Here is a 17995-nt window from a genome sequence, read left to right as displayed (position 1 = left end):
CTCACCTCAGGTGATCTGCCTGCCTCAGCCATAGGGGCCTACAGGTGTAGGCCACCGCACTCGACCAATTATTGTTTCTTTCTCTTTTCTTTCTTTCTTTTTTTTTTTTTGAGATGGAGTTTCACTCTTGTTGCCCAGGCTAGAGTGCAATGGCGCCATCTCAGCTCATTGCAACCACCACCTCCCAGTCTCAAGCGATTCTCCTGCCTCAGCCTCCCGAGTAACTGGGAGTACAGGCATGTGCCACCACGCCCAGCTAATCTTGTATTTTTAGTAGAAACGGGGTTTCTCCATGTCGGTCAGGCTGGTCTCGAGCTTTAGACTTCAAGTGATCCACTTGCCTCAGCCTCCCAAAGTGTTGGGATAACAGGTGTGAGTCACTGTGCCCGGCCAAGAATTATTTCTTTTACTAGCAACATTATCCTCAAATTCAAAAACAGTTTAAGCAAGGGATGTCTGATACAGCATACTTTCATAAGACAGTGAAAGCCACAGTGCTTGAATATCTCACTCTAAGAAATCCCAAACCAGAAGAACAGATCTGTGGGTTTTTATATTTAAGATCAACTCAGTTTCTAAGTGTTTCTGCCCATGTGTTTTCAGTTCACTTAATTCCTGCACCTCACAGAGGTAGCTCATAAATAATAAATTCCCAGCATAGCAACACCACATGTGATGGTGGCATGGGTGTGTTCCTGTATTATCTTTCACATAGGCCAAGAAAGCTTGAATTATCTCAGAAATCAGGGTTGGGTCCATTTCCCTGGTCCAAAGTGCAGAGAAAGAGAACCATAATCCCAATATAGCAAGTTTATTTTTAAGCCCATATTCTGAAAAAATCTTGCCACCTATCAAAAGTAAAAATCAAATGATCCAGCCGGGCGCGGTGGCTCACGCCTCTGATCCCAGCACTGGATGCTGAGGCAGATGGATCATGAGGTCAGGAGTTCAAGACCAGCCTGGCCAAGACGGTGAAACCCTGTCTCTACTAAAAATACAAAAAACAGCTGGGTGTGGCGGTGGGTGCCTGTAATCCCAGCTGCTCAGGAGGCTGAGGCAGAGACTTGCTTGAACCCAGGAGGTGGGGATTGAAGCGAGCCGAGATCACTGCACTCCAGCCTGGGCGATAGAGTGATTCTTCATCTTAAAAGAACAACAACAAAAAACCCAAATGATCCCTTCGATAAGCAAATTATTATTACTTATCATTAAACTCAGTCCTGTAAGAATTCAAAGGATCTCTGGATATGTAGAAAGTGACATAAAATTTCTAAAAACTATATACACACACATATTTTGAGACAGGGTCTTGCTCTGTTGTCCAGGCTGGAGTGCAGTACACATTCATAGCTCACAGGAGCTTTGAAATCCTGGGCTTAAGCCACGCTCCCACCTCAGCCTCTTGAGGAACTGGGGCTAAACGCATGTGCCACCACACCTAACTAGTTTTTGTTGTTGTTGCTGTTTTGTTGAGACAGAGTCTTGCTCTGTCACCCAGGCTGGGGTGCAGTGGCATGATCTCGGCTTACTGCAACCTCCACCTCCTGGGTTCAAGCAATTCTCGTGCCTCAGCCTCCAGAGTAGTTGGGATTACAGGCATGTGTCACCACACCCAGCTAACTTTTGTACTTTTTTTTTTTTTTTTTTTTGAGACAGAGTTTTGCTCTTGTTACCCAGGCTGGAGTGCAATGGCGCGATCTCGGCTCACCGCAACCTCCGCCTCCTGGGTTCAGGCAATTCTCCTGCCTCAGCCTCCTGAGTAGCTGGGATTACAGGCACGTGCCACTATGCCCAGCTAATTTTTTGTATTTTTTTTTTAAGTAGAGACGGGGTTTCACCATGTTGACCAGGATGGTCTCGATCTCTTGACCTCGTGATCCACCCGCCTCGGCCTCCCAAAGTGCTGGGATTACAGGCTTGAGCCACCGGGCCCGGCCCTTTTTTTTTTTTTTTTTAAAGACGGGGTTTCACCATGTTGGTCAGGCTGGTCTTGAACTCCTGACCTCAGGTGAGCCGCTCGCCTTGGCCTCCAAAGTGCTTGGCTTACAGGCGTGACCCACCACGTCCGGCCTTAACTTTTGTATTTTTAGTAGAGACAGGGTTTTACCATGTTGGCCAGACTGGTCTCGAACTCCTGACCTCAAGTGATCTGCCTGTCTCAGCCTCCCGAAGTGCCAGGATTACAGGTGTGAACCGCTAGGCCAGCTAGTTTTTGTTTTGTTTTGTTTGGAAATAGGGTCTGGCTATGCTGCCCAGACTGGTCTTAAACTCCTGGCCACAGGGGATCCTCTCACCTCAGTCTCTCATAGTGCTGGGATTACAGGTGTGAGCCACTGAACCCAGCCTATATTTTTAAGTAATAACAGGCATTGGGTAAAAATTCAAATTCCACAAAATGGTATAGGATGAAAAATTCCATCTTCGTACCCCTCCTGATTCCACGCCCCTCTGTCTCCGTGCCAGAGACAACCACTATTATCAGTTTTATAACACCCTCCCAAGTGGTGATCTCGCCATAGACAAGCAGAACTGCATATTATCCAGACAGGCTACTCTGCGGTTTTTGTTTTGGGGGATTTTATTTTTTTAGACAAACCCAAGAAAAGACAACAGCTAAAAGTATACAAAAAGTCATTTACACTTTCGACACTTTCAAAAAGATGTCTTATGAAGAGAAATAAGGGAACACAGAAAAAGAATGAACTAAGTACCCCGCAGAAAAAACACAAGCCTACGCCCACACACAAGAGCAGGGTGCAGGGCACGCCCACTTCCCGGGTAGCCCGCTGGGAGCTGGTGCCTGGATCCATGCTGTAGCATCTCCCGGGATTTTCAGTCCTTCTGGAAGAGCTAAGACCATCCAACATACCCCATTCTGAGGGCCGTGTGCCTCAGAACATAGAGTTGGCTTCTCAAACACACCCAGAGCTGATCCCATCCCAGGAGCCTTCTGTGGGAATGTGGCGGGGTCAGGGCAGTGTGGTTCTTGCTATTGGGAAATGAAAAGCCTTCCTGTGCACCCATGCAGGCATTCGCGATTACTGTGATAAAGGACTGACTGGTATGTCTTAAAAATAATCTTTCTGCAGCTGAAATGAGCATGTTTTCTCCCTTTAAAACATTCTGGAGAGCAGACACACACAGAGAAATGATGCCGTCAGAGATTCAGTTCCAATGTTTTTACACACCAGACGCTGAAAATACAGAGAATGAAGAGGACTAAAAAGCTGACCCTGCGATGGGACAGAGAACAGGCTCACCCAAGATCACAAAGCGTTTGTTACATTGGGGCAATGAGAGAAATTAATTAGCTGAAACTCCTGCTGAAGTATCAATTCATCACAAATAACAATTCACATACAAATAAGGTTTCAGAACTACCGATCGAGGGCCTGTTCAGCAAGTGAATAAATACTGCATCCCCATATTAAACACAGGAGTCTCCAGGAAAGGCCAGGCAAAGAGCATCACCAGCTCTCTGGATTACTTCCACACTTTACATGTATCAGTGTTCATTTCAAGGGATCGTTGTTTCTGCATCCAGTCTGGACATCCAGTGAGGACTGCCTACTTCCTTTGCTGTACAAAATCCCAACCCTGACTTATAGAGTGAGTCATCTGCACGTTAACCAGGCATCGTGACACAGGGGATGATGGCTTCAAGTGAGGAAAGAAGCAGGAAGAACAGAACCACCCTGGACCTAGTGTGGGACAGAGGACACAATCTTTCTTAGATGAAGTAGTTTCAAAAGCAGTTCATGAACTGTCTTCCCCGGGAAATAAAAAATTAGGCTAAAAATCATGTGGTTAGCAGTTGAGAACATCTTTTAAAAAGGGTCTGAAAAGGAGTTATTCCATATGGGTAAAATGTCCAGTCTTTCCTTCTGGTCACCTAGAAGCAATGCACAGCAAACAGATAGAAATGTTTATGACCTATAAAACGTTTGTGCTGTGTACTTTCCAGAAGCTACGCAGTTTAATGAGTGCTGGTATTGAACAAGGTGGCTTGTCATCATCATCTAACTCTGAACACAGAATTACCCATCAGCCAACCTTGCCTACCTAGACCTTGCCCTCTGCCCATTGTCAGCTACTTGGAAAAACTGGTAAATCATGAGAGTAGCAAATGGGTCATGGCTCGTTTTTTGGCCCGAAACCCTAAAACAGCCCCTTCAGCATCATGGAAAGGCTGTTTGTAGGCACCAAACTGAATTCTAAGAACTGGTAAATGACAGCCAGCTGCAGTGGCTCACACCTGTAATCCCAGCACTTTGGGGTGGCCAAGGTGGGCGGATCACTTGAGGTCAGGAGTTCAAGACCAGTCTGGCCAACCCACTTCTACTAAAAATACAAAAATAGCTGGTGTGGTGGTACGCGCCTGTAATCCCAGCTACTCGGGAGGCTGAGGCTCGAGAATTGCTTCAACCTGGGAAGCGGAGGGTGGAGTGAGACGAGATTACGCCACTGCACTCCAGCCTGGGCAACAGAGCGAGATGCCATCTCAAAAAAAAAAAAAGAGCAAAAATTGACTCAGTCCCACGCTAATCTGACTATTGCCTTTTTATAAATCTTCTTGAAGTCTTTTTTCCCCATACATTTTAACAACTATCAGCTGAGAAATCTTAGGCAAGATATTTAACCTCTCTGTGGGCCAGGCTCCTCTTCTGAAACAAGGTTAGGACCACCCACCTCATAAGAATGCTAGGAAGATTAAGTGGTTTAATATATGTAAAGTGCTTAGAACAGTGCCTGGCCATAAGTCTTAGCTATAATTACTACTTAGCTGTACACATGCAATTTTCTTTGTAGTACATTATACATTATTGCCTTTTATAATTGACAAACATCATTTTGAATGGCTAAATGATATTCTGTGAAGTGGGTATATGCCATAGTTTATCTACCCATTTAGAGGTTATCAGAGGGGAACTTAGGATATTAACAGTTTCGACAGACCATATTCCTAACTACCCTAACTTACCCACCAAATGTAAATAACAATGATTTGCATTTGAAGGGAGCAGAAAAGACTCACTTCCAAAATTGGTTTGTATTATATAGTTTCCAAAATTATTTCTCTATCTTTTGAGACAGAGTCTCATTCTATTGCCCAGGCTGGAGTTTAGTGGCGTGATCTCAGCTCACTGCAGCCTCTGCCTCCTGGGTTGAAGCAATTCTTCTGCCTTAGCCTCCTGAGTAACTGGGGTTATAGGTGCCCACCACTTCACCTGGCTAATTTTTGTGTCTTTAATAGAGACACCATGTTGGCCAGGCTGGTCTCAAACTCCTGACCTCAGGTTATCCAACCCCCTCCACTTGGCCTCCCAAAGTGTTGGGATTACAGGCATGAGCCACTGCGCCCAGCTGAATTTCCAAAGTTAAAAAATATATAAAAAATGATCAGTGTGTACTTTAAAATATATATATATATATATATATATATATATATATTTGTTTTTAATTTTTTTAGATGGGATCTTGCTCTGTTGCCCAAGCTGGAGTACAGTGATGCCATCATGACTCACTGCAGCCTCGACCTTCCAGGCTCAAGCAATCCTCCCACCTCAGCCTATCAGTAGCTAGGATTACAGGTGTGTGCCACCACATCCTGCTAATGTTTTATTTTTTGTAGAGACAGGGTCTCACCATCTTGCTTAAGCTGGTTTTAAACTCCTAGACTCAAGTGATCCTCCCACCTCGGCCTCCCAAAGTACTGGGATTACAGGACTGAGCCACCACTGCGTCTGGCCCCTCAATGTATACTTTCTGGAACTTATCGAGCAATGTCATGATCCTCATGGACCCCTTCAGGGTTTCTATGCAGGGAAGAAAGAGACAAGAAACAGAGGGCTCTTGAACTCTCGGAAATGTGCCAAGATGGCATAATTAAGTCTATGAATCAAGACAGGTTTTCTAAGTGTAAACTAATATGAAATTTCTTGTAGGTGAACACTAAAGGAAATACCAAGCATCTTTAACAATTCTCTAAAAATTAGAAAAATTAACTCATTTTTAAACATGTCTACCACACTCACCATTGTGACTTACCAATCTCAAAAAGCCACACATGTTACTCTCCTACCATCAAATCCAGTATCTCACCTCTTGCTCAAATGTAAATGCCACTGATGCATTTATTTGTTCTGTCAAAGAATAGTGTCTCGTGGCAACAGGGGGTCCTCACACAAAGAGACTTTAAGAATAGAAAAAGAAGCCGGGCTCAGTTGCTCACATCTGTAATCCCAGCACTTTGGGAGGCTGAGGTGGGTGGATAATGAGGTCAGGAGTTCAAGACCAGCCTGACCAACACAGTAAAATCCAATCCCTACTAAAAATACAAAAATTGCCAGTTGTGGTGGCATGTACCTGTAATCTCAGCTACTTGGGAGGCTGAGGCAGGAGAATTGCTTAAACCCAGGAGGTGGAGGTTACAGTGAGCCAAGATCACGCCACTGCACTCCAGCCTGGGTGACAGAGTGAGTCTGTCTCAAAGAAAAAAAAAGAATGGCAAAAGAAAATGCAATAGTTTGGTTCACCATCCCTTAACCAGGACAAAAGAAAAACAAACTTCAGTATGACCAACATCAGAGAACACTCAGCCCCTCCTCACCACACAAACTCCCATACTTCTTTCTATGAGAGTTCCTGGCAAGGGAGCAGAGTACTGTGATTTATTCCATAAGCAAGGTAAGTCCAAAGGAAGGGGAAAAAATTACACCAAAAGCATTTCTTTTTTTTTTTTCCTTTGAGACAGAGTCTCATTCTGTCACCCAGGCTGGAGTGCAGTGGCGTGATCTCGGCTCACTGCAACCCCAGCCTCCCAGGTTCAAGTGATTTTCCTGCCTCAGCTTCCTGAGAAGCTGGGATACCAGGTGCATGCCACCACGCCTGGCTAATATTTGTATTTTTAGTAGAAACGGGGTTTCAACATGTTGGCCACGCTGGTCTCAAACTGCTGACCTCAAGTGATCCGCCCACCTTGGTGGGATTACAAGTGTGAGTCACTGCACCCGGTAACACCAAAAGCGTTTCTAAATTCTGTTTCAATAACAAATGATTAGTAAAAATGAAAAGTTCTATTTTGGTGAACCACATGTCACAGTCTCTGAATGGAAAAGGGGCAGTCTGAAGCAACGTCGGGGCCCCAGCCTGCTGCTACTGTATTTCACACAGGATGCCCATTCTTTTATAAGAACCAGAGGCCTCTTTAGACCAGGCTTTCTAGAGGCCTTCATTGTTCTACGTAGAGGCTAGCCATGTCCTTTTTAAAAAGTGAAGTGTGTGTGGCAGTCATACCTCTAGAAATATTTTTGGGGGGTTTCTTATAAATGCCTTCCCTCTACTCCATTCAAAGGCCAGCATTCAGGAAAAGATAATTACCACTGCCTTTTTTCTCTCTGCAGGCGCATTCCTAAATGTGTCCCTCAGGAACACCCTGGAGACTAAAGCCCTTGATTTTCCTCTAACAGATTATCAACAGGCGTCTCCCTGCAGGAGAGGAATTTCTGTCTCATTAGTGGTGAAAACTGCCTCCTTTGCCACAGGCATCATTAGCCAGCAAGCCGCAGAAGGTAACCTGCTTCTTCAGTGTTAAGAAAAGGGTACTCAGGAGGCTGAGGAAGGAGAATCATCGCTTGAATCCAGGAGGCGGAGGTTGCAATAAGCCGAGATTGCGGCATTGCACTCCAGTTTGGGCAACAAGAGCAAAACTCCAACAAAAAAAAAAAAAGAAGGAAGGAAGAAAGAGGCACTGACCACGAAGCCATACCCCAAACTGGGAAACTGAAAGAAGCAGAGCTTTGATTTCATACTTCAGACATCCCCAGTCTATAATCTACCTGATTAAATGTAAGATTAAACGCTTCTCCATGGTCACCCAGGCAATCTACTGCCTGCCCTGCGCCTACAGGAACCACAACCACTGCCTCCTTCAAAGACACGTTTATTGAGCCCCTGCTGTGCTGGGTGACACAGCAAAGGACACGACAGACATGGTCCTTGTCCCAGAAGAAAACAGGGCAAAGTCAGGCCTGGCCTCCTCCTGAGCCAGCTGGCGCCTGAGAGCTGAGCCTGGACACCTTGTGGAGAGCAGAACCCCTCTCTTTGCCAATACGAGGGTCTGGGTGTTAATTTTGTTGGAATTCAGAGACCCTTAGGTCTAGAGATCTGTGCCAAAGGCCACCTAGGGAAGTGCTCTGAGATGAAGATAAGTCCTAAAAGGACCTCCCATCACTCTGTCTATTCAGAGCTAGAGCTTCTGAATCCTTCTGGAGCTAAGCCAGAGCTAGCTGTCCCTCCTTCAAAAGTATAGGGTAAGAAGCACAATTTTCCAGGGCGTATAGCAATGAAAACCACAGTATCTTAATGGATATCTAAGATTATCGTTAATGGAGAGGAAGAGTAGTGTCAGCAAATGCATGTTGGAGTTGATGGCGTTTTAATAAGCATGTGGATTGCTTGTAATGTAATTATAACATTTTTTAAGTTAATAACTACAATTAAAATCACATACCAGATACTATTTATAAAAACCTTCCTCTGATGGGAGTTATAGAAATACAATAGAAGTCTTTGTAACCAAAGACAGTTTCAGTAAAATGAAAAAGGCACAGGACTCTCTTCCACACTTACCTTTCGTAATCCAAAAAACATTTAACTGGTTCACTTACTGGGATTTGTTTTCATTTATGGGTCTAGCTTTCCTACTGTTATATATTATGTTCGCCTATATTCCATAAAGCAGTGACTTCATCTGTGGTGTGAGAGCACATCAATGAGATCACAGCAGCTCTGCTGTAACAAGACAAAGACTTGGCCATACTGAATCAGTAAACACGGGCAGACACATACATACACGCCCTGGTTTCAATGGCATTTCCTACTAATTCACTCCAACAGAAGACTCTACTCACAGGTGTCACAGCCCAAAGCTGTCTTTGTAATGGTGACATCACCCTGGTATCACAGTGACTGTAAGGGAAAGAAAACAGACGCCACTTCCTGATTCACTTTCAACAAGCATTCCTGATTTTACGTGTTCATTCTTATTACTTCCTCTCCCTCCCTCCCTACCATATCCAATCCAAGATATTTCTGAAATCCACCCACCTCTGTCCACCCCCACAGCCATCATTCTAGTTCAAGCCACCACCATCTACCATCTAGATTACTGCAACAGCCTCCCATTTCCTCTAATTCTAAGTTAGGCCAGCTTCAAATTCATTCTCTACCCAAGAGCCACGGTGATCTCTGACAAATAAATTGAACCGCATCAACCCATCGCATTTATTTATTTATCAAGACCAGGCAAGAGTGCAATAGCGCAGTCCCAGCTCACTGCAACCTCTGCCTCCCAAGTTCAAGCAATTCTCCTGCCTCAGCTGCCTGAGTAGCTGGGATTACAGGTGCCCACCACCACACCACTAATTTTTGTATTTTTAGTAGAGACAGGGTTTCACCATGTTGGCCAGGCTGGTCTTGAACTCCCGACTTCAGGTGATCCACCCACCTTGGCCTCCCAAAGTACTGGGATTACAGGTGTGAGCCACCATGCCCAGCCTAACCCACTGTTTTTGTTTGTTTGTTTTTTGAGACGGAGTCTTGCTCTGTTGCTAGGCTAGAGCACAGTGGCACTATCTCAGCTCACTGCAACCTCTGCCTCCCACATTCAAGTGATTCTCCTGCCTCAGCCTACTGAGTAACTGAGACTATAGGTGCCACCACACCCAGCTAATTTCTATGTTTTTAGTAGAGATGGCATTTCACCATGTTGGCCAGGATGGTCTCTATCTCTTAACTTCATGATTCACCTGCCTCAGCCTCCCAAGATGCTAGGATTACAGGCGTGAGCCCCCACTGCTTTTAATTTCAATACTCAGTGGCTTCCCATTCCTCCTAAGCAAAGCCTGCCTTCCTCTTCAGCCTCATCTTACGTAAGCACTCCCCCACTTCCCAGGTATTCCTGCCTCAGGGCCTTTGCACAGTCTGCTCCTCCCCAACCAGGCCCCTTCCTCCACTCCTCACTAGAAAATTCCTCTTCATTTTCAGCTGTCTGCCTCAGAGAGGATACCTGCAGTCTCCTTTAAATCATGTCCTTCCTTCCCTTTTCTTCTATAATTCCCTGTCCTCTTCCTCCACAGTACTTATCACAATATGTGATACAGGTATTGATCGACTTACGACCTATGCAACTTACTACCATTCGACTTTACGACCACAATCGCTAGCCACGACTGCTCCGCGTCTGGCAGCGCAAACGTTGCCCAGCTGGGCGTACGACAGTGCAGACCAGCTTCCGGCAGCACTACCATCTCCACGTGCACCATTTCAACTGTTATCCCAGACTCGGTACAGCAATCTGTGTTTTGTGTCTTGGATATTTTTCATCAAACCCCTCCCAATAAACTTCTTATACATTTCGAAGCAATGGATCCAAACATCGAACGATTTGCAAGGATTGAACGGATGGCGCATGATGTGTTTCATCCGTATGGTGAAATTTATGAAGAAAAAAAGAAACATACAATTCAGACAAAGCTCACCATGTTTATGAAAAAACCAACTCCTGTAACCCCAACTGCTGCCTCAGATGACAACATCAACGATTCGCAGCCAAGCACCAGCGGCCAATAAAATGTTTCGTACATGTTTATGTCTTTTGATATGCTTTGCAATTGGGAAAATGTTTCCTATGGTATTTTTTACACCTGTATTTTGTATTTTTGTATGCACCTGTATTTTGTAATTTTGTATGTTTTGCAAATTTTAAGCCAGTTGTACTGGTAATGCAGTGTTTTACTTAAACCTGACGAATGTAAAAATAAGAAACAAAATGGTGTAGAGATGATACAAATGGCATAAAATGAACAAAGAAAATTATGACATATAACAATAATGAAAGAAAATTATGATAAAATATGACTTAAAGATTTTTATAACATCATTTCACAGTACTGTACATATAGCCTACTCAACTTACGACCAAATCGTGTTACGACCCGTCTGTTGGAACCAATTGTGGTCGTAAGTCGAGCACTAGCTGTAATTTATTTGTGAGTTCATTTGTTTTTCTGTTTTCGTTTTTTTTTTGAGAATGGAGTGTCACTCTGTCTTCCACACTGGAGTGCAGGAGTAATCTCGGCTCATTGCGACCTCTGCCTCCCAGGTTCAAGCCTGCCTTGGCCTCCCAAATAGCCAGGATTACAGGTGCACACCCCCACGCTGGGCTAATTTTTGTAGGTGATCCTCCCACTTCGGCCTCCCAAAGTGCTGGGATTACATGTTCATTTGTTTAGTGCCCGCTACCCACAAGGCTCTGGGCTTCCTGAAAGCAGGAATCATCCCTGTTTCCTTCACCATTGTTTACACTGTATACCCAGCACCTGGCACATAGTAGGCATTAAAAAATATTGACTACAAGAATGGATAAGGCCACACGCAGTGGCACACACCTGTAATCCTAGCACTTCAGAAGGCTACAGCAGGAGGATGGCTTGAGCCCAGGAGTTCAAGCAAAGCCTCTAACACAGTGACATCCCATCTCTACAAAGAAAACAAAAATAAATTAGCTCTGTATGGTGGCACACGCCTGTAGTCCCACCTACTCAGGAAGCTAATGGGGAAGGATTGCTTGAACCCAGGAGGTCAAGGCTGTGATCACGCCACTGCACTCCCAGCCTGGGAAAGGGTGAGACCCTGTCTCAAAAAAAAAAAAAGACGAACTTTATAAACAAGAACGGGGAAAAAAATGCAGGCAGAACTTTCTCCATACTAACTGAACGCCTTACAAACGAAATCATAAACAATACCATTTAAAAAACATGATGGAATATCTTCCACATCACCAGAACAACTCTGAAGGACTCTCATCCTTTTTAGTCATTTCATTCCTTTGTCATAAGTAGGTTAGGGTTGTTTATTCTAGAAGTTACACAGAATTCAGGCTTGGGCACTGAGCTATCTCAGTTTCCTACACTGGAGTGGGAGGGGACTGTGGCTTTGTGAGACCTGGGGAGTTTTCCAGTAAGGCTCAATATTATCTTTAGGGGAAATTCCAAGAAAAGAAAAATGTAATCAGTAATAACATTACTGGAATTTTCCAACCTATTAAGCAAAATCTAAATGTGCTTAGGAAACCTAAAGGTATAAAAACAAACACCCATTGCTTAGAATATGTGAATTATGGACACCTATGGTCATCTATGTCATTTCTCTGCATCCAACTCTTCCAGAAAAACAACTGTCTAGCCCTTGCTTTTTATATATATATAACCCACATTTCTGTTGGCAATTTATTTCAGCATCTTATTACACTTGCAGTTCTTCAAAGTATCTAAGCCTTTATAATATCTAACTCCTTTCATATGCAACCAAATTCCCTCGAGTCTTAATAGATATAAGAACATGGCCCTTCATCACCCACTCTCTTCATGTGGGGAAGACTCGAAATATTAAGTTTCATGGCATTTAGTTACACAACAGCCTAGTCAGCAGGCTGCATAAATATTTGTTTTAATCTATTCTTAAGAAATTATTGCCGGGCACGGTGGCTCACGCCTGTAATCCCAGCACTTTGGGAGGCCGAGGCGGGTGGATCACGAGGTCAAGAGATCAAGACCATCCTGGTCAACATGGTGAAACCCCGTCTCTACTAAAAATACAAAAATTAGCTGGGCATGGTGGCGCATGCCTGTAATCCCAGCTACTCAGGAGGCTGAGGCAGGAGAATTGCCTGAACCCAGGAGGCAGAGGTTGCGGTGAGCCGAGATCGCGCCATTGCACTCCAGCCTGGGTAACAAGAGTGAAACTCTGACTCAAAAAAAAAAAAAAAAAAAAAAAAAAAAATTATTTTCCCAAATTTTGTTGCTCTTAGTGTTCTAAAAAGGTTTTTCATTTGAATTTTTATTTATTTTATTTTATTTTATTTTTCTTGCAGACAGAGTTTCGCTCTTGTTGCCCAGGGTGGAGTGCAGTGGCGTGATCTCAGCTAACAGCAACCTCCACCTCTGGGTTTAAGCATTCTCCTACCTCAGCCTCCCAAATAGCTGGGATTACAGGCAAGCACCACCATGCCCCGCTAATTTTGTATTTTTAGTTGAGACAGGGTTTCTCCATGTTGGTCAGGCTAGTCTCGAACTCCTGACCTCAAGTGATCCGCCCACCTCCATCTCCCAATGTGTTGGGATTACAGGCATGAGCCACCGTGCCCGGCCCTATTTATTTATTTTTTGAGAAAGAGTATCGTTCTTGTCACCCAGTCTGGAGAGCAATGATGCAATCTCAGCTCACAGTAACCTCTGCCTCCTGGGTTCAAGTGATTCTCCTGCCTCAACCTCCCGAATAGCTGAGATTACAGCACCCGCCACCATGCCTGGCTAATTTTTTGTGTTTTTAGTAGAGACGGGGTTTCACCATGTTAGCCAGGCTGGTCTCCAACTCCTGACCTCTGGTGATCAACCTGTTTTGGCCTCCCAAACTGCTGTGATTGCAGGAGTGAGCCACCGCGCCCGGCCATATATATTTAGACAGCTAGGTACATAGGTAGGTAGGTAGATACAGAGATTTTTTTTTTTTTTAGAGACAGGCTCTCACTCTGCCGCCCAGGCTGGAGTACAGTAGCCTGATCACAGTTCACCCTAAGCTTAAACTCTTGAGTTCAAGCGATCTTCTCATGAGCCTCAGCCTCTGGAATAGCTGGGACTACAGGTGCCTGCCAACATGTCTGGCTAATTTTTTTTTTTTGGTAGAGTTGAGGGTCTCACATTACCTAGGCTGGTCTCGAACTCCTGAGCTCAAGAGATCCTCCTGCCTCGACCTCCCAAAGTGTTGGGATTACAGGTAGGAACCACCATGTCTAGCTCCCTAAAAAGGTTTCCATCAGTCTAGGATCCCAAACTACGTGAGACTAGAGAGCTGAGCAGAGAATCCCTCATGTTGGTCACCCGATTCTACCTCTTAGATTCATGTCTGTTTTGCAGTCACAATACTTAACCAATTCCCATTTACCTGAGACCCACTGAGACCCCAGGCCCTTAACAGATGTGTAAGTGCAAAGTCAATTCATTTCCATTTTCCCTAACAAATGGGCCACACATTCTTCCCTATTAGATGCATCCTATCTATATGTCAGCCTTTGTTTGGTGTTTTAAAAGCATATGTCATCACATCTTGACTCTGAATAAATGACACTGGGGCCTTATCAAGAAAACAAATGAAAATATTTGCACGGTTAGCTCTTAACGCCTTGAGTTTCAGCTTCTGGACCCACAACAAATGTCATACTCTGTTGCAGCAACTCTTCTTTGCTAGAGATTAAGACAAAGACAGACAGACACACACACACACACACACACACACACACACACACACACACACAGATATCTACAGACTAAGACTTTACCTTTTGTTTCTTGTTTTTAGTGTCTGAAATGGAGTCAAACCATTAATAACCAGTTCAAATGACTTTTCTAGTACAACTCATTTCCTTCCGTTAAAATTCCGCCTTTTCAATGCCTATCTTATTCTTATTTTTTTATTTTACTTTATTTTTTTAGATGGAGTCTCGCTCTGTCGCCCAGGCTGGAATGCAGTGGTTTAATCTTAGCTCACCAGGTTCAAACAATTCTCTGTCTCAGCCTCCCAAGTAGCTGGGATTACAGGTGCCTATCACCATGCTCGGCTAATTTTTGTATTTTTAGCAGAGACGGGGTTTCACCATCTTGGCCAGGCTGGTCTCGATCCCTTGACCTTGTGATCCACTTGCCTCGGCCTCCCAAAGTGCTAGATTACAGGCATGACCCACTGCGCCTGGCCTGCATATCTTATTCTTTAAATCTCAGCTATCTTGGGCACCAGGGCATCAGACAGCACCCTTAGCACCTTGGAAAGCCCCAGAAAGTTGTAGATGGAAAGCTTGCAATTTCATCTACTCACAGAGGTGCAAAGAAGCCTTCCTTTGCAGTTATTTTAAGAAAAAAAAAAAAAAAAAAAAAAAAATCAACTAAGCACCATTTTCCTGCATGTCAATACTGTGACTAGGCGGTAATCGGTTCACATAACAGATGGGAGTAACCATGTAGGTTTAAGGTTACATTGCAGAAAATGAGAAAAATGAAGATGCAGAGGCTAAACTCTTCCTGAAAAAAGAGTGCTCAAGGAGGTTTCAATCTCTCACAAAGCCATTACAGAACCTTTTCAATCACTCTTGAATACACTGGCCCCATTAATCCAGGAACCCAGACACATCTTACAAACATCAATTAAGTCTGGCAACATGCTCTCTGTACAAATAGGGAAACTTGGGTGTTTAGGGACAGAGAAGCCCAACAATGAGTCAGGGCTGCCGTGGGCTCTGGACCCAGGACTCTGGCATCTCCATCTCTGGCAGGGAGATGTGATCCACCTCTCAAGAGGATAAAATGTCCACATAAGAAACAGGTGGCAGAGAAGGAAGTGAATACACACATGTTGGGATGGCACAAGACAATGGATGGCCGACAGCACCCATTTGCAGCTGGAAGGGAAGCCGGCCCACACCCCCAGTGTCGTTTAATCAGATGAAGATCAGCATCGTTGCAGCCCCTCCTTAGCGAAAACACTGCTCACCTTATGGCTTGTAAATTGATGCTGTGAGATACCCCATCCATCCTCACATCAAGGCTAGTTTTATCTGAGTTCAGAAATACCTATTCATCTTTGGCCAGCTAAGTGCATCATCAGATATTCTGTTTGCAAGCCTGCATGCTGAAATGGAACCCACCCCACAGCAAAGGGAGCCTCTGGACAACTCGCTCTGGCTTTTCCTGTCTCCCTCACAAGGGAAAGTTAAAAGGCTATGTATATCTAAAACACACAAAGTGAACCAGTGTGCTTCCTAAACTGTAGGCTTTCGGTGCTAGCTGACAGGCCGGCATATTTAAGGTCTAGCAAAGTAATCAGCTAAGCTAATCGAGGCTAACTTTGGTATACTAGATGAACATAATTAAACGTTCCTTTGGGTCAATCACTACCCTTTCCAAACACCTGTATAAAGGAACAAATAAATTGGTAATATCTTGGAGTGAATGGTTTTTGCCCAGTTTTTACTGCGGAAGTGAAATACCCTGACACAATCTTTGGGAGCTACAGGTGAGCAGACACCAACCAGGATTAGGACCAGAGAGAAGAGATCTACCAACTCCAAAGAGAAACAATGCCCAGTTCTGCTCAGCCAAGGGCCCACGCAGGCTCCCTCCAACCCTAGGAAATCTTTACTAATGCCGGGCCCAGGTGACACACCACACAACTGTAGCATTCCTTCTGGAGGGGCAAATTCTCTTCACCAACCCCCTAGGCAAGTACGTGGTAGGGGAAGGGAGTTGCAATCACGTGACAGTCGGCACATGCCATTCCCCTCCCCCAACCTCCACCCGACCCGACCCGCAGTGCAAAGGCGGGTTAGTCTTTAGGGCGGGGGTGTCGGCGGGTTTCAAGCCTTCGGTTTATCTGTCCTGCGCCCTGGCCCAGTCATTCTCGGCTCGAAGTGTTCTTCTATTCAGTGAAATACCCGGAGGCCTTCCACGCAAGCGAAGGCGCGTATCAGAGACACGGGCTACCCACCTTAGTAAGAAAACACTTGCTCACCTATAGTTGCAATTCATCTAAAATTCGCTTGGCGCTTACAGTGTGTCAGAAGCTGAGGGGCGTCCAGCAAATTCAAAAGCGCTCCAGGCCGGGCGCGGTGACTCACACCTGTAATCCCAGCACTTTGGGAGGCCGAGATGGGCAGATCACCTGAGGTCAGAAGTTCGAGGCCAACCTGGCCAACACGGTGAAACCCATCTCCACTAAAAATACAAAAATTAGCCGGGCGTGGTGGTGCACGTCTGTAATCCTAGCTACTCGGGAGGCTGAGGCAGGAGAATCACTTGAACCTGGGAGGCTGAGGTTGCAGTGAGCCAAGATCGTGCCATTGCCATTGCACTCCAGCCCAGGCGACAGAGGGAGAGACTGTCTCTCTCTCTCACACACACACACACACACACACACGCGCGCCCAAATACGGCCCCTGCTTCCAAAAAGCCCCAAAGCTAAAAGAGTCGGGCGGGACAGCTCCAGAAGGGGAAGCCAGGTGAGAACACCAGCACCGGCCGAGGGCTCGGTCCGGAAACGTCTCCCCGCTGCTGCCCGGCTTACTCTCGAAGGGTCCAGCGCCCAGGCCGCCCTGCCCGACGGGTCCGCGCCCCAGGCCGGCCCTCCTCTCCCTGCCTGCACTCACTGAGTCTTCCTGCGGCCCTGGTCACGGTGCAGCTCCCTCAGGTCCACCTCGGCGCGGCCCAGGAACTTGTCGAGGCCGAGCAGCGCGCGGTGCAGCACGGTGAGCTGCAGGGTGGCGGCGGCCGCGGGCCCGGAGGACAGCAGCGGCGGCAGCTCGAAGGTGGCCTCCTCGCGCCACACGGGCGCGCCCAGGCTGCGCTCCGACACCGAGGTGGCGTACTTCTCCTTGCCCACCTGGATCACCGCATACGCGTCGCTCGTGCCCCCGGGGCCCTTGGCCCGCAGGCCCCGCGCCTGCAGCACCGTCACCTGCACGTGGGTTGGGGACCACATGGCCCCCAGGCCCCGGCCCGCCGAGGCCGTTAGGGACATGGTGAGGACGCCACCCCAGACGCGAGAAGATCGCCGCGACTGGCGGCCTCTATGGCACGCCCAGGCGACCAGGCCACTTTAAGGCTTCCGGCCACACCCCCGCCAGGCCCCGCCCGTCAAGGCCAAGGCCCCGCCCCTGCCCGCGCCGCCCGCCCCACCTGCTGCGCCGCGCCCCGCCGGCCTCCGCGGCCCTGGCAGCTCGGGGCACCAGGGCGCCGGGGGCGGGGCTGGCGGGGCCAGGCAGGCGGAGGATCACGTGGGCAGGGGCGGGCGCGTGGAGAATCTAATCTGAGAGATGGTCGGTGAGGATGGGGCCCCCAGCTGCCAAAGGTCACATGGCTGGAAGGAGTTGGCCGAAGCACTGACTTGG

General features: G+C 46.4%; 1 protein-coding gene across 2 annotated transcripts in view; it reads right to left on the bottom strand.

Moving 5' to 3' along the window:
- RAB11FIP1 (RAB11 family interacting protein 1) overlaps nucleotides 1-17698 on the bottom strand; it is a 39877-nt gene extending 22179 nt beyond the window's left edge. Inside the window, exon 1 of one of the 2 annotated variants that reach the window (XM_032288238.1) lies at nucleotides 17255-17698. In XM_032288238.1, coding sequence (XP_032144129.1) covers nucleotides 17255-17625 — 371 coding nt within the window. In that variant the 5' untranslated portion in view covers nucleotides 17626-17698. The remainder of the gene's footprint in view (nucleotides 1-17254) is intronic. The other variant, XM_032288239.1, reaches the window with a different exon arrangement.
- Nucleotides 17699-17995: the final 297 nt, after the last annotated feature.

This window comes from Sapajus apella, unplaced genomic scaffold (assembly GCF_009761245.1).
Source record: "Sapajus apella isolate SASKATOON/1434 unplaced genomic scaffold, GSC_monkey_1.0 scaffold21, whole genome shotgun sequence".
NCBI classification, from domain to species: domain Eukaryota; kingdom Metazoa; phylum Chordata; class Mammalia; order Primates; family Cebidae; genus Sapajus; species Sapajus apella.
The sequence above is the reverse complement of the archived record's forward strand: the minus strand, read 5'-3'. Positions and strand labels throughout refer to the sequence as shown.